Source organism: Perognathus longimembris, chromosome 1 (assembly GCF_023159225.1).
Source record: "Perognathus longimembris pacificus isolate PPM17 chromosome 1, ASM2315922v1, whole genome shotgun sequence".
Classification (NCBI taxonomy): Eukaryota; Metazoa; Chordata; class Mammalia; order Rodentia; family Heteromyidae; genus Perognathus; species Perognathus longimembris.
The window spans coordinates 11,158,003-11,180,788 of NC_063161.1; the positions used below are offsets into that span (position 1 = coordinate 11,158,003).

A 22,786-nucleotide genomic window follows, 5' to 3' on the forward strand; every position below is an offset into this window, starting at 1 on the left:
GAGGAGCAAATGAGTGTATGTAACGTGCATGGATTAGTGCCTGGTTATGTAGTCAAATAGACAAAGTGTCTCTTGAGAGGGGGTGTTATAAAAGGTCTGCGAGGTTGAATGAGTTTGGGAGACACGGAGTTTCAGGTGTGAGCTGGGGAACTGAATGGTCTGCGGAGAGAATGACTGAGAGAGCAGAGTTCTCAGGAGAGGCGGCCTGTTCTCCGCATGGGATCTGCAGGAGCTGCTGCTGTTAAAGGCTTCGCTTTCATTTGTTCTGGTCCTCCTCAGCACGGGCAGACATTTGGCAAGTGTTTGGTTGGCGTTGGAGACCATTCAAATGTCATCAGGGTACTCTCCATTGAGGCGTAAATATGTATGGCCCTATCTCCACATATACAGACTGTACATGCCCATATTTCCGCTCTCATAGGAAATGGAGGTGGAGACATAAGGTAAGTAAACGGCAGCACCAGGATTTGAACCCCTGTACATTGGCTCCAGATTCTAGGCACTTAACCACTGTGCTGCATTGACCCTCAGCCTGGCTGGGGGTCCTTAGGTATGTGATAAGGTCCATGGCACCAGGTCCTTGGAGCCTGACAGGCAGCCTGGTCCTCCCTGGTATTCTCCTGGTCACTATTTGGCTATTGACACTGATGGCCAGCAGGGGGCAACAGCAACAAGACAGCCTAGCCTCGCTCCATGTCCCCATCAGCACAAACAGTGGGATTTTAGGGATCCCCCAACGGGGAATGCATCATCTTCAGGTATTTCCAGGATCCCAGAGAGATTTATTTTTCTTTGTTGTCAGTCACGGGTCTTGAACTCAGGGCTTTGGTGCTGTCCCTGAGCTTTTTTTTTGCTGAAGGCCAGTGCTCTGCCACTCTGAGCCACAGCGCCACTTCTGGTTTTCTGGTGGTTAACTGGAGGTAAGACTCTCATAGACTTTCCTGTCTGGGCTGGCTTTGAACCACGTTGCTCAGATCTCAGCTTCCTGAGTAGCTAGGATGACAGGCGTGAGCCATCAGCATCCATCCCCAGAAAGATTTTTAAGATTACTTCAAGGGTTGGGCTGGTACTTGGGAAGGGATAAGAGGGTATTGCATGTCCTTGTTTCTGGTAATGGGGTGGTGAGCAGGGCCAACACTCAGCAGTCAGAGCTAGAGTCCTCCAACTCTCTCTAACCCACAAAGGCTTCTGTCTAGGGCCTGGCTTTTCAGCATCCATAGCAGAGATTTGAGGCCTGTTTATCCAGGGACCCTCATCCCTTCCCTCTTCCTGCACCATTGTCAGCCAGGGTCCTTTTAGCCCTGTGAGCCCCCAAGAGCCTACTCACCCCTTTCTCCTTCTGAATCATATACCTCATAGACCCTTCCCAGGAGACACTGTTCCCTAGGGTAGACACTGCCTCCCAAGGTATTGGGGTGCACCTGTTGGTATCAGCCCCAGCTTTAGAGCAAATCCCTTTTGAGTTAGAATCTATCTCATCTGCTGAACACTTGCACCACAAAGGATTTTTGCGTCAGTAGCTGAAGGCAGCTGGGGTGCATTGACCACTCATGACTGATATGACAACAGCCCTTCCACTCGAAGGGCAGCGTCAGACTCAGAGACCATTCGGATGCGAGAACCTCCCGTTCTAACAGTCACAATCGCTTCAGCCCACTCGTACCTTGCTTGCTTTCAGGATCTCAAACATGAGGGGCAGGCCTTGGGTGATGAGTTCCTCTGTGTACTCCTCCTCTTGGATGGTCTTGAACTCCTTGAGCAGGCACTGGATGAGCGGCCTGCGGTGCTGCTGGAAGGCGATCCGCAGAGACTCGAGCCACGTGTGCAGAGTCCACGGGACACCTGGAAGGGAAGAGGACCAGGGAAGGTGGAAGGGGGGATGGAAGAGGGGAGGGCAGGAAACAACCAGGAGAGGAAGCATGTTTTTAATCTGGAAGTTGGTTATTCCCCTCCCCCGCTCCCCGGCAGACTTTAGCTAAACTATGAGCTCAAAGGACTGATAAATAGAGCCAAGATTTGCAGAGGTAGGAATTGCAGGTCATAGCTCAATTCTCTGAACTATGAGTGTCTGTTTTTCTGTTGGCATCATTATTATTATTATATGGTACGACATTACAGAATTTTCCGATACAGAATCACTGTGTGAACTACTGGAATTGTTAAGCACACGGCTTAGGTCTATTCTATTCCTGTGCATTTACAATCTCCACCCTCTCTACTTTCTGGGGAGAAGCTCAGGGAAGGGATCAGCTGACATGTCCATGTCCAGGTGATTGCTGACAGCTGACGAAACCCACCTTTACCATCTCCAGCAATGCTCGGGTGGACAGCGGCACCTGAATAGGAAGACGCTGCTGCTGGTCTCCCGTATGAAATACTCCCACCTGAGTACCTCATCAGGTGTTCCTTTTTAATGCGGCTTCCAGCAGCGGATTGCTGGAACCTGCTTATCCGCCTCGTGGTAAGGCAGAGATGAAGGAAAGCACCACATCTCACCCTGTTCCTAGCAGCTAGACCAATCCTACGAAACAGGCTCTCCGCTGTAATGGCATATACATCCCCAACACTGAACAATCACCACGGAGCCCTCTCCTCAGCCCCTGCCTGCCTTCCTAGTTCACAGACCCATTTCCAGGCTATAGCTTAGACTAGTCTCAATCCTTAGACATGGCACAGATGGCTCTGGTCTGGTTCACTCAAGGAAGAGTGACCCTCCCTGGCATTTATGAGTGGCTCTGGCTGCTGACGCTTGTGTGGAGAAGGAGCTACTGAGGAAGGGGTGGGTCCTCATCCTGACAGTTGTCCAGCCTCTATGCTGTGGGGGCTGTCGGGGCTGTCAGCTGCCATTCCTCCTTCAGCTCTGGGGACACCTGGGATGATTGTTAAACATAAAGATTCCCAGCCTTTGTCCAGCCAGACCCTCAACAGCAGAGCCTCTGGGTGTAGGGCCTGGCAATCTGTATTCAGACAAACTTGTCAGGTGACTGGGGCCCCTAACCCAGGGCTGAGTTTGGGATTGAAAGTCTGAGGATGGGTTTTTGGGGAAAGCTGGGTGCTGCTGTCCATGAAGAGAGTATGTTGGCTTGGCTTAGAATGGTCTCATCAGTGAAGAAGCTCCTTGGGCCCATGAGTGTGTGTGTGTGTGTGTGTGTGTGTGTGTGTGTGTGTGTGTGTGTGAGAGAGAGAGAGAGAGAGAGAGAGAAAGAGAGAGCGAGCGAGCCAGCCAGCCAGGGAGCAGTGCCATGGCTGCTGGTGAAGGGTGCCCAGACTGACCTATGCTCCTGATATCAATTGTGACATCCACGTAGCCATGCTCTGCGCTGTGATACATGGCCTCCCTCAGGGCCCTCAGTTTGGCTTTGCTGTTTCGGCTGGCACACAGGGGGGGCGGGGCTGTCTCTGCCAGGTCAGTCCCCTCAGCCAGAATCTCCTCCAGGGACAGGATATCGCTCTTCTCCTTCTCTGGCTGAGCGAGCAGTTTGCGGAACACATTCCTGTCAATCATAAACCCAGAGAGGAATACACTCAGAGATGGAAGTGGTGGGCTGGGGTGTGGTGTGGTGGGAGGCTGGGGCTGTTGCTCCTCCAGGGAAACTTCAGGGGTGATGGCTTCAGGGGTTGGGTCTCTGGGGATCAAGGAGACAGTGGATGTTTCTGATCATGTTTCCTGGAGGGCAAATGTAGAACTATATTTAGAAGGTTCTAGAACTCTGCCCTGACATTGAATCTAGGGTGATGGACAACATGTTTTGATGGGGACCCTGAAGGAAATGTAGAAGGGGACTAGGCAAACTGGAAAGGCTCTGTTATTTTTACATGGATTCCTGTTACTTCGTGGTAGCTGACGTCTAGTGTAGCTGGACCCAAACTGGCCAAGAGTGACCCATCTGTGTGGTGAAAGATGGCTGGAAATGAACAGATAGAGCCAGCGTGTGTGGCCCTGGGCTGTGCAGCCACAACTCTTTGTAGAAAACTTGCAGGGAAGGTCACTCTAGCCAGACCTGGGTCCTAGACCTACCATTGGGCCCTGCATCCAGAGATATAATGGGTCTGGGGTAGGCCTGGGAATCTGCATTTTTAACAAGCACCATTTGGGACCTTAAGGCCCATCCTAGCCTACCTGTGTCCATGGGCTGCAGCCTGGCTGAAAGAGTTCATGTCACCCTGGGGGGTGGTAGAAATTCCATTCCTGTACATGGTTCCTATTAGGGGATCCGCACCACGCTCCAACAGCAAACTAACCAGCTCAAAATTTCCTGCAAGCCCAGAGAAGGGTTTTATATATATATACATATATATGTGAATAAAGCAAAAAATAAATAAATAAAAAGAATCACTGGCAAGTCAAGAGACCAGGGTATTGAAGACCTTGGCTGGAGTAACAGAGAAAGGACAACATACCTACAGCAGCGGCAAGCTGGAGGGGCGTCTCTGAGTAGTTCTCCTCGCCATGCTCGACCGAGCCTTCCACCTTGGCCCCGGCATCCAGGAGGAGCTGCAAAGGAAGAGTGGCCGCTGAGACGTGTCAAGTGCATGCATGGTGAGGAGGATTCCGCAAGACTGGTGGCCATCGGTGCCAGGCCCAAATTCTTTCCCTCCCTCTGGGTTGGTGACCCCGTGCACAGGGCTGGAGGGCAGCTGTACCTGGGAGGATGAGCTGAGGGCCTCGTGAACCTTCTAGAACCTCAGACTACCTACCCAGTGGGGTCCATGCACCATGTAGTATCCTCACCTGAGAGCATGTCAGAAAGGCTGCCCGTCCGGCCCCACCCCATAGCTACTGAAGGACATTTTGCAGGCTTTTTGTTTGTTTGTTTTTTAAACAAGATCTCCAGGATATCTGTGTGTACATTAAAGTTTCTAGAAGCACAGAGCTAGAAGTCCTGGGCACCAGAGTGCTGGAAGATTCTCTTGGGTTGGTTATACAGTCCTCGGTGGGCACTGCAGTGGCCTCTTACCATCTTGCCCTCAGGACTTCAGATGCTTTCGGGGGGACACCCGTGGTCAACATCTGTGGTCACCCAAAGTAAAAATCCCTCCCAGAACCCAATGGAGGGCCATGAGGACAGGCTGGTGAAGGCTAAGTTTCCTGGCCAACAAGATCAGTTAACAAAAGTGGCAGAAGTCCCAGAAGTTTGGCTTCATGACTCCATTCTGTATATTCCCCAACATCCCCGAGCTACTTAAAGGAGACAGAGATTCTGTCCACGTGGACCTAACTCACAGGGAACATGCTGTCAGCACTGCAGATGTAAAACAAAGGGAATCTGCCATCTTTCCTACTTCCCTAGGGCTGCAGGGTGGGGGCGGCCTGCTTGGCAGTCACCTCATGGCTGCTGCACCTTGGCAGGGAGTCAGCCTGACTGCTGTGTGCCACTGTTCCTGACTGGAAGTCTGGAGATGTCACTGCCTGCTAAGGGGTGGCATCTGTGTCCCCCTAGACCTCTACCCAACCCTTCTGTCTTAAGTCTTTTACTAGGAAGGAGGACTGAGTATACTGTGCTACAGGCAGACAAAAGCTCCCTGGAGGACATGCCACACACTCAGCCTCCTGAAACATGACTTCGGGCTGATCCAAGGAGTCTCCATGATCCAACAAATGACAAAGGTTACTGCGAGTCTCCAACCTTGCTGGGCTGTTGTTCCCAGCTCTGCAGCATTCAGGGGCGTGGGCTGTGTTAAGGAGCCGAGTTCCTGTGGTTCCCCAGGCTCAGCGCTCACTGTGGGGTCAGGTGTGGTGCAGATCTGAGAGCACCAGTCTCCCTTTCCAGATGCAGTAAAGGCAGAGATTAAGAGCACAGTGATGGCCATTCCTTGACCATCAACTCTCCAACAGCCGGAAGTGTCAGCGATAGACATTCCTATGTCCACACGACCTGAGGTAAGGGCTCGCCACAATACTCAGAGCTACTTCACACACTAAGGCCTTGTTCAAGACTCTCCAGCTCCAACCCAAGCCAAACATCTATTGGAAACACTCCCATGGCCATCTGCATGCTTCTTTCTACTCATTGGAAACCATTGGATTCTACAGGATACCAGGACCACACCCAAGGGGAAGATGCTGAGGCAAGTCTCACGTTCACATCACGAGAAACCAAACGAGCAAATCCACCAAGTCACAGCTGAGGCGCCACCCCAGAGCCACTGGAAGCACTTGGTAGGTTTGCTACTTTGTGTGCGAGGCTGCATGTGGGTACCTGATGATTTCATATTGGTTAAAGCATCACCAAATAGATGGCTCGCAGGATGTTTCTATTAAGCAGAGATAAATATGCCACAAGGAACTGCAATGAACCAATATGAACCTCGTGGGGGAGGTGCATGCGGGGAGAGGTTTAGACTTGCATCGCGGAGGAGGTTAGAGTTCAAGGGTCAGATGTGGAGAGGGAAGCACATTAATACCTGAACTACAGGAATATGTCCATGCAACACGGCAAAAGTCAGAGCCGTCCAATGGCGGGTCTCGGGGTGGACGGATGGATATTTATGAGGAGTACTGACAACCTATAAACAAATCGAAGTTATTTTCAAAATGTGACCTTCACAAGATTCAGGCTAGCAAATCTAACCTCTCTGTGGCCGGGAGCATGGGCTGGGATTATACGAAGAAACTAACATAATCTGGAAAGTTCCTCGGGAAGTGCTGGTGGGAGTTCTAGGTGGGATTTTCCCCAGTGGAAAGCCCCCAAATATTTCTCTCCAGAACTGGGGAGAGGGGGAAAGGCTGGTCCTATGACCTTGCTTGTAACAGTGATCTTTTGCTGTGATGTGGAAATTTTATCTAGAAGGCGGTGACATTATTTCTCAGTGGAATAAAAGACTGCTTTACATCTCTGAATGGCATGAATGCCTGTGCCCTGGAATAGCAGTAATGGTGATTACCCTATGTCACTGCCTCTGCGTCTCTGTCCTTCTTCCTTGTTCTGAGAGTGACTGTCACCTACGTTTCTCATAGGTTCTCAGCAGGCAGTGTGAATCCCAGGCAACTGATTGTGTACTTCAAGTTTTCAGGCCAGGGGAAACCATTGCCTCTCTGAGGGCGGGACTTCCTGTCTGCTCACAGCGTGCGCTTCCATTGGCTCAGTTCACCCTTCCTGGTTGACAAGGTCATGGAAACGTGGGTATGAAACTTCCACTGGACACATTGCACGTGAGCAATGTGAGACTGGCCCTTTTTTCAGCATGGAGGCCTTGGTAACACCGCAGGCCAAGAGACAGGGGGTAGGGGAAGCCAAAAATGGGGGTCTTGTAAGATGAGCACCGGCATAAGGTTTCTCTTTCTGGCATTCCCCAGGGCCATGCAACCTTGGTGGCTGTAGATCAGCCCTGGTGCTGGTGGGGGGGGGGGCTGGCGAGGGGGGGTCTGCGAGCCCACTCTGTTGAGGACCAAGGCCAAGGGGTCATGGGAGGGCTCTGTGAGGTGCTTAGGGACTCACTGAAGGGCTGGCTGCCAAATCCAGGGATATTTGAAATTTGTAAGACCCCAGAAGGGTCTGGATCCAAAAGGATGTCTATTATCTGCTTTCTTCAGATGAATATAAAACTATTTTTTTCCCAAAAAATCATATTTTAAGACTGCAGGGGCATCTAACTTTGGATTGGAAAGGCTTTCCGGGGTTACTGATTGATGGTGGTAGAATCCAATCTCTGTGACAGCTGCCCTTGCTAATATTTGGCAGAACCTGTGTTTAGTCAGTAGAGTAACATTTCTTCTTCTTTCTTTTTATTTTTGGTACCAGTATTGGGCTTGAACTCAGAGCCAGGACGCCCTCCCTTAGCTTTATCACTCAAGGCTGGAACTCTACCACTCGAGTCACAACCTCACTTTCAGCGTTCAGATGGTTCGCTGGAGGCAGGAGTCTCATGTACTTTCCTGGCCCAGTATGGCTTCCAAAACCACAATCTTCAGATCTCAGCCTCCCGAATAGCTAGGGTTACAGGCGTGAGCCATGAGTCACTGGCCAGATTTTATACCCTTTGAGTCTCAGTGTGGGGTAGAGCAACTGATAGGAGGCCAGGTATAAATCTATGCTGAGTACGATCTTGATCTGTTCCTTCTAACCACAGTAAAGGGATGCCGCCACTATTCTGTCATTCCACAGGTGGGGACAGAAAGGTCACAGCACTTCACAAACTCTCTACAGCCAGTCACGCTGAAGGTGGTGATTTTAGAACTTGAATTACAATCGTCAGGTGTTTTTATATTTATTTTGTTCTGGGGTTTGAACACAGGTCCTTGTGTTCTCACTTGCCTTTTTCACTCAAGGCTGGCCCTCTCCCGCTTCAGCCACACACACCTTCACTTTTGGATCTTTTGCTAGTTCACTGGAGGTGAGAATCTCTCCCGGCATTGCCTTGCCATGCTCAGATCTCAGACTCCAGAGTAGCAAGGGCGGCAGACGTCTGTCCGATTCTAACGCCTGCCGGGAGGGGGTTGGGGGGAGGGGGCTCTGTGTCTCATTCTCCCGCATTGCCTCATGGGAGCCTAAAGATTCACTGGAAGACATATCCCTCAACTTAGCCCCCAAGGGGAGCAGGCCAGGATTTAGTCCGAGAAGGGTAGGGGATCTGAAGAAAGAACCTTCGAGAGAGGAATGGGCTGCTAGCTCCTGAGGGCGCTTGCTGCCTGGATCCAGAACGAACAGACTGGTGCCACAGAGTCAGGGGCTGGGGATCACTCAGTCCATCAAAGCCAGCACTGCCTGCCGCTCCGTGCCATCTCACCCAACACCGCGGCCACTGAAAGGACTGAGCAATGATGTGTGCTGACCTGAGTTCCCTTCGGGGGGGTGGTGGGGGTGGGTGGGGGGCAGGCTCTGGAAGGAAAAGGCCCCTCATGGGGCTCGCGGGGGGGTCTGCAGCCCTCAGCACCCTCACCTCCACATTCAGGTCAGCTCCGGCATCCAGCAGCATCTGCACCATCGCCTCGTCCCCACGGACGCAGGCGTACATCAGGGGGGTCATGCCCTGCGGTGGTCAAAACCAGAGATGGAGAACATTTACAAGGTGGCTGGGCTCCGTCAGCACGAATAAATGGAACGAGCGTGTGAGCGTGCATGCGTGTGCATGGAGGCACGCACGTGTGTGCGTGTGTGTGTGTGAGAGAGAGGTGAAACTTGTGCTCCAAACCCAGCATGGCAGAAAGAAATGCACAGCCTTGTGACCCTGGACGTCATAACCTGATGCATTCTGGAAACCGCAGTGGAGGGGAGAAGAGAGCGGCCGCTGATGCTTTCAGCATCTGCCTTTGTGGAGGATCCCCGTCTCAGCAGGCAAGGGGCCCAAGAGTGCTTTCAAAGTCAACTTGGGGCTCTTTGGAACTTTCTAGATTCTGCAACATCCATCCTCAGCTGCCTCACGGGGGTATACTCTACCCTGGACAACGTTTCTCGTCTCAGACAACACGTGTCCGCTTTGCTTTCGGGGTTCAAGGGTGACCTGAGCATGTGGTAGCCCCGCACGGATGGGTTTGCCATTATTACAGCAACAGGGCAAGCACAGGAGGGCTGGCATTAGGGATCCTCAGCTGCCCCTCGCTCCTGCTCCTGATAAACAGAGCACCACAACCGACAGAAGGCAGGATGGGTTTTTGATGATCAGTGTTGTGCAGGCAGCCATTGGGAAAACATTCAACTCAACTCAGAGCCATTCCTAACACCATGAACCAAAATGACTTCTAGTGTCATTAGGGATACCTAGAAAACATGGGAGGTCTTCCGGGAGAGCTAACTTGGATCTATTGCTAGGTATAAAAGCGGTGAGAGAAATCATTCTAGCATGGAGAACCCATAATTGAGAACAAGTTTTAAACCCTCTGTAGGGCATATTTGTTATAGTAGAGCAAAAGGTTAAGTGCTTACTATATAAAGAGTTAGGTTCCAGATAAACAGTAAAACTTGGATGAGGAAAAAAAAAATAAAGATAAGCACATTAGTAGAAACACTAATCAAACTTCTGGGGAAGTAATGGATGATTTAGAATCTTAAGAAAGGTTTGAGCCATTAAAAGACAAAAACAAACAAACATGTTCCTATTGAAATAATCAAAGATCCGAAGAAAGACTATGCAAGTATGTTCAGCCCAGCATTATTCTTAAAAGTAATTAGACATCCCTGAAATAACCAATAATTGAGGTATGGTTAATGAACAAGTCATAGGATCATTTTATGTAGCCATTAAAAGTGATTTCTAACAAAAGACTATTAACAATGTTGCAAAGTAGCTGTAACACAAAATACTGAAACGAGCAATACAATGAATCCCTTTTAAAAAGTGTGTGTGTGTGTGTGTGTGTGTGTGTGTGTGTGTGTGTGTGTGTGTTAGGGTCCCTTAGTGTTATTCAAGAAAACAATTAGCTGTGATTAAATCATAGCTGCTGTTAGCTCCTTTCTGAGTCTGGCTGCAGGAGCAGTCCATGTGAGAAACTGTTCCATCTATGCACGGTAATCTTCCATCTGCAAAGTCAAGGTGGAAATTTCTGTGTGGTGACTGGGCACGGGTGGCTCATGCCTGTAATCCTAGCTACTCATGAAGCTGAGATCTGAGGCCTGTGGTTTGAAGCCAACCTGGGTAGGAAAGTCTGGGAGACTCTTATCTCCAATTAAACACCAAAAAGCCAGCAGTGGAGCTGTGGCTTAAGTGGTAGAGCATGAGCCTTAAGCACAGAAGCTCAAGAACAGTGCCCAGGCCCTGAGTTCAAGCCCCAGGATTGGCACGCACACACACACAAATTCCGTGTTTTCTTTTTTCTTTTTTTGGTCTGAGTGTGGGATTCAAACTTGGTAGTTGATGCTTTTGCTCACTGGCTAGTGCTCTACCAACTGAGCCATGTCTCCAAATCTATGTGTGTTTTCTCTGTCTGTGATATTTTCCCCGGGAAAGTTATCTCCTGGACTGCTGAACAATGCCTCCCACTGTATCAGTTTCAAGATCTGGGGGGCTGTGGCCTATCTCGGGTGCCTGCTGATTGATTCTCAGGCTTTTGTCCGCTCCGGGCAGCACTGGGGCTTGCATTCTTGCCTGGGGTTTTGTGCTCAAGGTTGATGCTCTCCCTCTGGAACCACAGCTCATCCACTTCTGGATTTCTGGTGCTTAATTGCAGATAAGCGTTTCATGCCTGAATTGCCTTTGAACTGCAATCCTCTGATCTCAGCCTCGTGGATCGCTAAGATTCTAGCCACCAGCCACCAGTGCCTGACTAGTTCCTCGTGTCTCTTAAACGCATCCTAAAATGTGGCGAAGCTGGCAAGGGCTTGTCCTGTGCAGTGACAGACAGATGGGTTAATGTCAACAATGCCGGAGAAAGACCTTGAAGGACACATACTAAATATAAATGATGGTCATCTGGCTGGTGGCACTCATTTCCTTGCTTAAAATAACACGATTTCCCCCCTTTTTATTCCATTTCAGCTGCAACGGTCATGTGCTACAGCTATCTACATGAACAAGGCTATTTTTATATTTTAGAAACTTAAAAAAAAAAAACCCAAGTGACAGCAGGGGGAGCCTCTGTCGGGTGCCAGCCGCACCCCGTCTTGCCCTGATGCCTGAGGTGGTGGGTTGGGTGGGGGTTTGGGTCTTGGGACCCTGTACCTGTTCACTCATGGTGTTGATTCCGTCAGGCCCCAGCAGGGACACGGCTTGCTTCACCAGGTCCGTCCGCCCACAGTTCAGCATCCGGAAGCCCAGGTCCTGCTTAAATTTGGCTTCAATGGCCACGGCATCCAGCTTCCGTGAGGCGCAAAAGCAGTCATCGGCCCTGAGGAAGGGAAAGGTAAGTCAGTGGGTGTAGTGGTATCCCCAGGGCTGGGCCTCTGTGGAAACAAGTGCCTCCCGACGTCTCTCCATCCTCCGTCCATGAGGATGGCCGTCTTCTGTCCATCTTGTTCCTCCCCATTATCCCTTCCAATGCCAACACAAATGGAATATCTGTTTTTTTTTTTGCCAGTCCTGGGGCTTGAACTCAGGGCCTGAGCACTGTCCCTGGCTTCTTTCAGTTCAAGGCTAGCACCCTACCACTTGAGCCACAGCGCTACTTCCGGCTTTTTCTATATATGTAGTGCTGGGGAATCGAACCCAGGGCTTCATGTATATGAGGCGAACACCTTACCACTAGGCCACATTCCCAGCCCCATGGATGGAATATCTGTATGGCTTAGAAGCTCTGCTGAAATCTTTATGCGCATCACCTCATTGAATCCCCATACAAGTATGAAGTATGGTCATGGTTCCTTGTTCAACCCCTGGGAAACAGTAAACGTTCACCTGCTTCTGATAGGTAATTCTGACAGATAGGCATCTGCACTGGAGAAGATAAAATCCCACCCTAACTCAGTCTCTTGTCACCTTCTGCTTGGGGTGACTACTGTCTCTTGGGCTAGTTCATTCCTCGTTATCACAGCGAAGATGAAGATGCTAGTGTTGCTTCCGGCCACCAGAGGGCGCTGGTGTGGTACAGCCGGACTCCATGCAGGCTAATCTGCATAGATAACCCAGGAATGGGGTGTCAGGACAGGTCCGTTTGTATGAGAGCCCTGGGGAGGGGCAGCGAAGGTATTTAGGGACTTACAGTTGGCCAGGACCTGGGCTCCAGGGATCAGGTCCTTCCATGGCACCCCAACATTACTGGGCAATCCCTCCAGGGAAGACTAGGAGCTAGAGTGGGTAATGGGTAGTGGCAGGGGGGAAGGACCACCATAAGCCTTCATTCAGCATCAGAATCCTGGATATGAACTTCTAGGACACAGACTGTGCCCAGCTCATGGTGGGGGGAGGGGTGGGCTTTGAACTTGAGTCTCCTATAGACAGTAGGCAGATTAAGCAAACAAAATCACTAAAGGAACAATGCAAGGGGGAGCATCACCAAAGGGACCCATGCTCCCTAAAACCTGTTAGTGAAGCGTGATGGCATAACAGCACAAGGTCCTGGGGCCTGTGTCACGGGCCTCGAGTAGAGGTAAATGTGAGGTGTCTGGATCCTAGATTGGAGGGTGTGTGTGTATGTGTGAAATCTGACTTACTGCATGCACAACCTTTGTTCTGAGCACCACTGCTGATTGACAGAGGCTGCTTATTTGTTTTTTTTGTTTTTGTTTGTGCTGGGCTTGAGTCTTGAACTCAGGGCTCTTGCTGTCCCTAAGCTCTTTTGCTCAAGGCTAGAGCAATACCGCTTGAGCCACATCTCTACTTCCAGCTTTTTGTGGTTAATTGGAGATAAGAGTCTCCTGACTTTTCTGCCCAGGCTGGCTTTGAACTGCAGTCCTCAGATCCCTGCCTCCTAAGTGGCTAGGATTATAGGTGTGAGCCACAACAGTGCCCAGTGAGGATGCATTTGAAATTGATCAAGAAGCTATAAATGGTCACTGTCATGGTAAAGCCTGCACTGCCATTTTTCCTCTGAGGGCCCAGTGTTTCACGGATTTATTCAATTAAGTTTCCCTGTGCCCCTGTGGCCACACTATATTCTTCTTGCCTGGTAGACATGGTATCCTGGGCCCCATGCTAGGGACTTCTGAGGCGAGAGATGGACCCTGTGTTCAAAGAGTTTCCAGGCTCAGAGAATTCCACAAACATCAGAAGTGGTTAGCAGCCCCTGAGGTCCTTGATTTTAATAAGAAAGAGACAAGCAACAGGAAGAGGGCTACAGCTACGATGATGTTGAGCAGTGACACATGAAGCTAGTGTTTAAGTGTATGTCTGTATGTATATTTATTGATTTTACAGTACTGGGGCTTGAATTCAGGACCAGGGAGCTGTCCCTTAGGTTTTTTGCTCAAAGCTGCCACCACCCTACCACTTGAGCCACTGGCTCTACTTCTGGCTTTTGGTGGCTAATTCGAGATCAGAATCTCCTGACTTTTTTTTTTTTTGCCCGGCTGGCTTTGAACAGTAATCCTCCAATCTCAACTTCCTAAATAGCTAGGATTATAGGCATGAGCCCCGGGCGCCAGGCCGCATCCTTCATTCACTCTTGAAGCTCTGAGAAGTACCTGTTTGCCAAGAATCCCCGAGACCCACAAAGTAAAGAGTAGCTCTGCTTACTGAACTCAAGCCAGCTGAGTCAGGCAAGCAAGCAAAGCAGGTAAGCAACACATTTCCTGTGAAAGTGTGAAAACACGGCTTTCTGTTTGGCTTGGTTGGTTGGAAAATCGAACTGTGCAGAAAACCTTCATTACAGTGTAGCAAGGGAGCAGGGCTGGGGGCGTTTCACGATCGCCTCTAGGAAGTCTCTGGGATACGGGGCCCCCAGTGTCCTGAGAAAACTCATGTGCTTGACTTATGCAGAAATCTATTAAGCTGCTCACCTGGGGTTTCCCCAATGTTGTGGTTTCCTTTTGAGTGGCTTTCGACAGTGCAATAGAAATCCCAATCGATTTAAGAAGTCTCTAAGTCCCTTCTTCAACTACCAAGGCAGACCATTTCTCTGATTTCTCAAGTGCCCCAGCTCAGAGAGACTGGCTTAGTGTCTTCGCCACTTCAGGGACAGGACTAGAGAGAGGGAGATTTTCCAGAGGCCTGTGAACCATTTCTCTTTCAGGCAGGAAGTGGTGTTCAGACAGGGGGGTGTTGAGTACATCCTGTTGACCTTTCAGTCCTAAGTGATGCATATAGCTGGTGATGGCCATACACCCTTTATGCATTTGTTATCTTGTGGGTTTTCTTTACCCCCTTTTGGCAGCGCTAGGAACTAAACTCAGGGCCTTACATATGCTAGGCAAGTGCGCTGTAACTTGAGCTACTCCACTAGCCTTTCTTTGGTGTTGGTTGGTTTTGATCTAGGGTCTTGCTTTTATGCTGGAGCTGGCCTGGACTGTGATCTTCCTATTTGTTTCTCTGTGTCGCTGAGAGGACAGGCAGGCATTACACCTAGCCGTTGGTTGTGATGGAATCTCATGAACTTTAATGTCTGGCATCTGAGTAGCTAGGATCTACAGGCATAGTCATGGTGCTCAGCCTCATTCACTATCTTTTAAAGCTATGTGATAAGCAGGAATGCCGATACCTTGCTGTCTGAGTTCAAATCCCAGCTCTGCTACTCCCAGGCTATAACCTTGGAGCCCTTTACTTCTCTGCTTTGCTATTTGGTTTCCCCATTTGTAATGTGAGCTTAGTAATAATAATTCCTCCTTCTAGGGTGTTGGGTGCAGATTAAGTGAGATAATCTATGTACAAACAACGTCAGAGCCCAGGTCTCAGTAAAGGTCAGCAGTCCATCACCGTGGTCATTCTCGATCACAGGGCAAACTGTGTCAACTGGAAAGGACACGGTGTGTGGAAGAAGTAAACACAGAGGCAGTGACTACAGAATGAGGCAACCACAGCGCATCTTATGGTCTCAAATTAGATGCCGCATCTCACAAATCCCCCCAGAGTCGAGGCTAGCCAGGTTCCCACAAGGCTGGCTACTGTCCTGTCCAGTGCTGATTTGCCAGCAAGTTACAAGCTAGGACAGAGGTTGGGGAGAGTCCTTGTCATGTGCAAACTGTTTCTGGAACCCTGACCCCACGAGGGCTGGAAGGCATCTGGCAGCTCTCAGGCTCCTTGAGGACAGGATCCAGTGTTGCCTTGGTAAGCCTGTCTCAAAAGGTGCAGACTGGGATGTCTTCCCTGGCTCATGGGGAAGGTTCTAGAAGCCTATGGCTGCAGGATTGCAGGCATTTGTAGTATCAGGATGAATATGAACGTGCATCCTTGCCATGCTGTCCAGGCCCTCACAATCTGTCCATTGGGTTTCACTACGGCTCCCCAAAGCCACGGTCAGATTGGTTGTCGAGAAAGGGAGAGAGCGAGGGTCAGAACGAGAGAAACAGTCAACTCCGAACTCCCCACTACAGTGAGAATAAGCCCAATCGTAGAAATAAGCGCCCCATTTGCTAAGAAGCATTTTACATAGGGCAGCTCACTTCTTTTTCTTCAAAATAACCCCTGAACCAGATATGTTCATCCTCAGCTTATAGAGGAAAGACGGAGGAACCAAGGTCCCATGTCACCTTCGCAAGGTGTCACGGCTGGTGGGCAGTGGAACTGGCTCGGACACCAGGCAGTGAGCTGAGCTCATGGTCTCTAGCATCTTGCTTAATTAAGCCACACCGGGAGCCCCAAAGGCTGGCCTTTGTACTCAGGGTACAGAGAGGGGAGGGAAACAGATGAGGGGAAGAGTTAGCTGTTGGGCTCTTTGTACCTCCCTTTCAACTTAGATTTGTGTCTTTAAAAACAACAACACACAAACCCACACTGGATATTGTATGCACGTTTATAGGAACTAGGGAAAGGGAACACCAACATGGAGAGGCGAAGGGTAAAAGGTGAACCAATGCAATAGCAGTACTTACAAGAAAATATGCTGTAAACCAACTGTACATCTCAGGGGAGGGAACTGGGGTGAGGGAATGGTGGGAGAAAAACGAAGGAGGAGGTAACAAGTTGGATAGGAAATGTACTCACTGCCTTACGTATGTGACTGTAACCCCTCTGTACATTACTTTGTCAGCAAAAGAGCTGGAGCTGAACATTGGTGGCTCATACCTATGATCCTAGCTACTCAGGAGGGTGAGAGCCGAGGGCTACAGGTGGAAGCCAGCCTGGGCAGGATAGTCTATGAGACTTATTTTTTTTCTGAATCTATGAGACTTTTTATCTCCAATTAACCACCAAAAAGCCAGACGTGGAGCTGTGGCTAGAATGGTGGAACTCTGCTAGCCTTGAGCAAAAAAAGAGTTCAAGGACAGCACCCAGGACTGGCACAAAGAGAGAGAGAGAGGGGAAACAAAAGAGTTGGTGTTCTGTTGCTAAAGAAGGAGGCCCTGGGTTTAATTCCACCCCTCCCTCCCCAAAAGCATCTTGTTCTTGCTGTGAGAAAGCAAGAGAATGTAATGAAGGAAAGCAGAGGTTGAAGAGAGAAGCGGGGGAACGGGAGGTGGTTGGCAGGGCAGAGGGGGGAACCCTAGGGTTGTGGTCCATTTGCTGGTCAGACCCATGCTATCCCCTAAGGAGGTCCTTCAAACAGTCCCAATGGGACAACTTAACGTGGGCAAGAGCCCGCTGGCCCACTCCCCGCTGGGTCTTCTGTCCAGTCAGGGCCATTCAGGGGTCTGTTCAGCCTGGCCCGAGGGGCATTTGTGTTTGGACCCTGGCTGTGGGAAAAATGAAATATGACAGGTGTTCGTTCTAAGAAATATTCATTAAACCATTCCAACTGCCTATTCCATTTCTACACCAAGAGTGCTCTGTTGCTTCTCAAATAGTAAGAATCACAGCAAATACTCAGGAGGCATTTATCATGTGTCTGTCAGGAATTATTCTCATTGCACACATATAAGCACACACCTGTACTTTTGTCCTTGCACATATGCATGAGTATAGAATACACATATAACTTTATATATATGACTCCATCTGATCCTTTCTAACTTTACAAATCTCCTTTCCCTTCCCTTCCCTTCCCTTCCCTTCCCTTCCCTTCCCTTCCCTTCCCTCCCTCCCTCTTTCTTTCTCTTTTTCTTCCTTTCTTCTCCTTCCTTCTTCCCCCCTCCCTTTCTTTTCTTTCTAGGCCAGCACTAGGGCTTGAACTCAGGACCTCATGCTCTTGCTTGGCTTTTCTGCTCAAGGCTGGTGCTCTATCGGCTCTTGATCCACACCTCCACATCCTGAGTTTTGCTGATTCATTGGAGCTAAGAGTCTCAACGATTTGTCTTCCCAGACTGGCTCTGAACCACGATCCTCAGATCGCAGCCTCCTGGGTAGCTAGGATTCTAGGCGTGAGCCACCAGCATCTGCCTGTGTCCTTATTTCTTAGAAGAAGACATTGTGGCCTTAGGAAGGCTAAGAAACTTCCCTGAGGACACACAGCCAGTCAGTGGTAAGAACTGAGGTTTGAACCTCTGTGCTGTGCAGAGCTAAAATCCAACCAGGAGCACTCTTGGCTTAGCTCCTCTCTCAGTGCAGTCTAAGTAGCTACAAGATGTTATAGTCTGGGCTCAGAGCCAAAGAAACACAAATCCCATGTGCAGCCTTCGGAGTGTAAGGTTCTCCTCAGGGGGATCCCTATTTCCCAGCCATCCCCTTTCCCCATCCTGCCTCCCAGCAAGCCAGGCTCCCCTCCCCCCACACGTTCCCACCCTATGCACTGGGGTGGGGGGAGTGGGGAGCGGCTCCTTCAGTTCTTCTACCCCTTCCCATATGCCTTCCTTCAAATCACCTTCTGGAGACAAGTCCCATTGAACAGCCTCGGCTTGCAGACAGAACTCCAGACTGCTAATGCTGAAGGAGCACACAGCGCACCTCACCACTGCGCTTCCTCCAGGTCAGGAAACTGGGAGCCGGAGCCGAGAGGTCCATTCATTGGGGTGAGTCAGAGTTGTTTGGTTTCTTAGGGAACGAATCCACATCTTTGGTCTAAGCCGGCAGGCTGGGAATTGTGGGCCACAGGGGGTGATTTTGACACCCAGGGCACTCTGGACAAGGTCGGAGTTGGGGCGGGGTGGGGGGGGGATGTCTGTGGTTGTCATGCTAGGGAGGTGCTTCTGGCATCAGGGTAGAGATGAATGCACGGGGGGGGGGGGCGCATTCCCCCCCCCCTTCTCTGCTCAACGGAGAATCACCGAATCACCCAGCACAGGGAAGTTGGGAAGCTTGGTGTAGGGTGAGAAACCATTTGGGCATCATTTCTTCTATGTGAAGCACTTCCCATTACAGGACCCGAGTGAGTGTGACAATCAAATGGAGCCTTTGGAAATGAATCGTGAAATGACAAAGCAGGGGGCTACGGGGGGCCCTAAGTCCCACCCCCCCCATACGTCCCCAGCCAGCCCTAGCCAAGTCCCTTTCACAGACATCAAGTCCCACAACTGGGGACTGCCCCCTCTCCCCCTTTTCTTTTGGGTAGAAAAAAAAAAGATGGACAGACCAAGAGTGTTTTTGTGTAGAGGGCAGTGGTAGTGAGATCCCCATGCACCTTTCTGTGGAGAAAAAAATAAAGTGATATTACTGCAGCAAATGGAATGTGTAATGTGTGTAAAGTTCCTAGGAGAAATCTTGGTCCTAAGACTCTGCCTACTTGCTTGCTTAATGCTGCTACTGAAGTTCAAGAAAGAACCAGGTCATTAAACCTGCAAGAGATATAGAAGAGGAAGGGTGACCCCATAACCCTCGGTCCCACTGATCCCTCTTGCTTTAAAAGGAAGAGCACCAAGTCCAGAACCTTCCCTCCTGAAGACGATGGCCCTTCTGGCAAAATCTGCTGTCTTTGTTTCCCACAAAAGATGGAAAATCTGGGTCTGTTCAAACATGTTTAAAACCTACTCTAGAAGATTTATCTCAGAACCAAAGGGCTGCAAACACCCAGGAGAATGGAACTGGTGTGCTAATATCCCAATGTATGTTGCATTATTTTGAGTAAAAAATGATGAAGTAGACTTCTAGATCTTTTGCTTTGGCAGCATGGCTTATTTTGAATCTGAAAAATAAGATCTACTTCAAGGGAAAAGAGTCACCTGTGATTAAGGATGCAAGCTCTTAGTAGTATTTCTTCTAGCAGAGACTGGTTATTGTCCTTCAGAATACTCTTCCCTTTTTTTTTTCTTTCAGTAGGTTGTGGGGTTTGAACTCAGAGCCTAAGTGCTGTCCCTGAGCTCTTCTGCTCAAGATTAACACTCTACCACTTTCAAGCCACAGTGCTACTTCCAGTTTTTGAGTGGTTAATTGGAGATGAGAGTCTCACAGACTTTCCTGCCCAGGCTGCCTCTGAACCATGGTCCTCAGATCTCAGCCTCCTGAATAGCTAGGATTACAGGCGTGAGCCACTAATGCCTGGCCTTTATCTTTGTATACTGTTGTAGGATTTGAATCCTTAGCACAATACTTAGCTGTTTACAGGAAGACTACATTTCCCAGATTCCCTTGCAGCTATGGTTAGTCATATGGCTAAGTGCTGACAACAGGAAGCAGTATGTGCCATCTCTGGGGCCTGCCTTGCTCTTCCACTTCCTGTCTCCCCACTAGATAAATAGACAAAGTCCTTTGAGGGGGGCCATACAGAAGAAGGCACTACTTACAGGACAGCGGAAAAACAAGAGGGACAGAGTGTGGGTCCTGAACTATGGAGTTCCCATAACAGTCAAGGTCTCACCCTTGGTCTGTTACATGAGGGGGAGTTTTAAACTTCTGTCATCTATACCTAGATATTCTGCCAGCTTGTTGCAGTTAATGAATCTATAGCCTAATTAACCCATGCCACAAGTGCTTTTTAAATTTAAATCACTTCACTGAGACACACAGGAAGAACCTATTGTAGCACCTTCCTCATGCTGGAGATGCAAAGATATCCTCAAGGGATTCTAGGAAGAACTGGTGGGCTTCTTTGTGTGGCACTTTTCATCAACCAATAAACCAAGCCGATTCTTGAGATGTGAGAGCAAAGATCTAATGTTACAGTCCTTCAACCCCAACTCCCCAAGATGCTCTCTTACGGGGTCCACAGACTTCACACGAAGAGCCAGAAAGTGAAGGCTCTGTGGGCCCCATGGTCTCTGCCATGACTAATGACCTTTGCCATAGCAGTGGGAAAGCAGGCACTGGTAAACCAACCAACCACCTAACAAGCAAAAGTGGATGTGGCTTTCCCCATGCAACTTCCCTTACAAACACAGAGAGCAGGGAGCTGGAATCGGCTGGCCTCCTATCTCTACAGCAACATGTTCACAAATACAGTAACCGTCTCTGAGACTTACAAGAAACACAGGATCTGAAAAGCACTGCCAGACAAAAAATTAAAGCCTATTCAAATTTTATGTAAGCTAGTGTTTCCCAAATTGATTGAAGCACATTATACTTAAAAAAAAAATAATGCTTATTAAGATCCCAGAACTGGCTTTCTAAATGCATGGGTGCAAACACTAAGTAGATAACTTCCATTGTTAAAGAATTATCTTTAGGCATAAATAACATTTAGACTAGTCCAGAGACCACTTACATGCTGGCCAACCAACCAAGACAAACCATTATAAGCTTTGCAAGGATAAGCAAAGACTCCATGCGTTTCAGATCCCATTCTGTCTTTTGCCTTTCTGGGAGGACCGGGGTTTGCTTTATACTTTGCACTGTGCCAAGGAATTTCTAACATTATGTAGCCTCTTGCATGTTCAAAAACTTTTTTCTTTGGCTGGTCCTGGGGTTTGAACTCAGGGCTTGGACACTGTCCCTAAGCTTTTGTGCTCAAGGCTAGTGCTCTACTACTTGAGCCACAGCTCTACTTCCAGCCTTTTGGTGATTAACTGGAGATAAGAGTCTCAGGGACTTTCCTGCCCAGGCTGGCTTGAAACTGTGATCCTCAGATCTTAGCCTCCTGAGATGCTAGGATTACAGGTGTGAGCCATCCGTGCCCAGCATATGTTTGAAAAGACTTAAAAATAAAAAGTTAGCATACAACATACATCCTTCTTCAAGTTGCTCTTTTGGTACATTATCAGAGAATTAAGCCACATAACAGCACAGGGGTTTGGTTCGCTTATTTTCATTGCTATTTGGCTTCCTATTAAAAAGAATATACCATCATTTATTTATCTATGCGCCTGGAGACAGACAGCTTGGTTTCCCCCTACTTTTTTTTTTTTTCTTTTTGCTATTATAAACATCATGTTTCTGAACATCATTTTACAGGTCTCCCTATTTCCACATGGAAGTGTTTCTTTAGGGGACAGACCAAAGAGTAGAATATGTTTTCAAGTTTACTTAAAAGCAGGTTCAGCATCTCCTCCGGGGGGTGTCTGTGTTCTTCCTACTCTACATTTTTACTCCTACCGTGTAATCACCAGCCTTTTATTTTATTCTATTTATCCTGGCCATCTGCCAGGTATGAAATGCATACCTGAGTGTGGTTCTGACTGCATTCCAAGTGGCTGGGGAGCTTGAGCCCTTCTTGCTTATTTCCTGGTCACTTGGTAGAATATTCCTACACGTGGCCTTCAGGGGGGAGGTCTAGCGTTGGCACTGGAATTCCTAAGAGGAACAGGCCTGTGGGCCTGCTGTTAAAGGGACCGCCGCATTTCCTGGGGAGCCTGTGACCAGAGCTGCCTCCTTGTAGAAGAAAGGAGCCGTGGAGTCAGGCGGCTCTGGTTCCAACTCCAATTGGGCCATATTTCCCATGTAGCCTTGGTTGTTGGGTCGATTGCCTAATCTCTCAGAGCACTAGTTGGTATCTGTTTGGACCGAGGGGAGAATGCCCTTCCAGGGGGTGGGAGTAGGGACAGCATGGAGTAGGGGTAGAACAAGACCTGGAGCCATGTCAATTGTTCTACCATCTCACAGGGACCTAAGAGAGGACTCGTGCCTCAGTTTCCCCTGCAGGTCTGAACATCACAGCCGCTTGGCACCTGGCACGTCTGACCACAAAGCTTGCATAGCTGTCAGAGCCGGGAGGCACTGGAGCTCGTGTGACCTGGTTGGATGAACGGTGGTCTACTGTGGAGTTGTGGGGCACACATTAGCTCAGACGGGTGGGGCGCTCTCCCACTGGCTGGAAGCGTCTTTGGCCTAGGATTCCTGCTGAGCTCTTTGGGATGGAGGCTCTGGCTTTGTGCTAAGGGCTGGCTGCCCGGTGAACTGCTCAGCCAAGACAACCATCCTGAGGAACGCATACTTTCAAACTGGAGTTTGGGAGGTTTCTCTGTGAGTAAAGCGACACATTGGGCAGAAAGCTAACAGAACCAGAAATGGGCCAACAAATACAAAGCTAAAAAAAAAAAATCCTCGTTTCCCAGATAGCAAACTCCTCACTGTCCAACTGAAA

The 22,786-nt window shown here is 49.3% G+C and overlaps 1 protein-coding gene across 1 annotated transcript in view; it reads right to left on the reverse strand.

The window, feature by feature from the left end:
* The window catches only part of Abtb3 (ankyrin repeat and BTB domain containing 3), a 197,753-nt gene that overhangs the window by 14,550 nt on the left and 160,417 nt on the right, over positions 1-22,786 (reverse strand). Inside the window, exons 5-11 of the mRNA XM_048356479.1 lie at positions 11,596-11,761; positions 8,881-8,970; positions 6,406-6,507; positions 4,402-4,495; positions 4,121-4,256; positions 3,274-3,494; positions 1,664-1,842 (exon numbers count right to left, since the gene is read on the reverse strand). Of these exons, the coding sequence (XP_048212436.1) occupies positions 1,664-1,842; positions 3,274-3,494; positions 4,121-4,256; positions 4,402-4,495; positions 6,406-6,507; positions 8,881-8,970; positions 11,596-11,761 (988 nt within the window). The remainder of the gene's footprint in view (positions 1-1,663; positions 1,843-3,273; positions 3,495-4,120; positions 4,257-4,401; positions 4,496-6,405; positions 6,508-8,880; positions 8,971-11,595; positions 11,762-22,786) is intronic.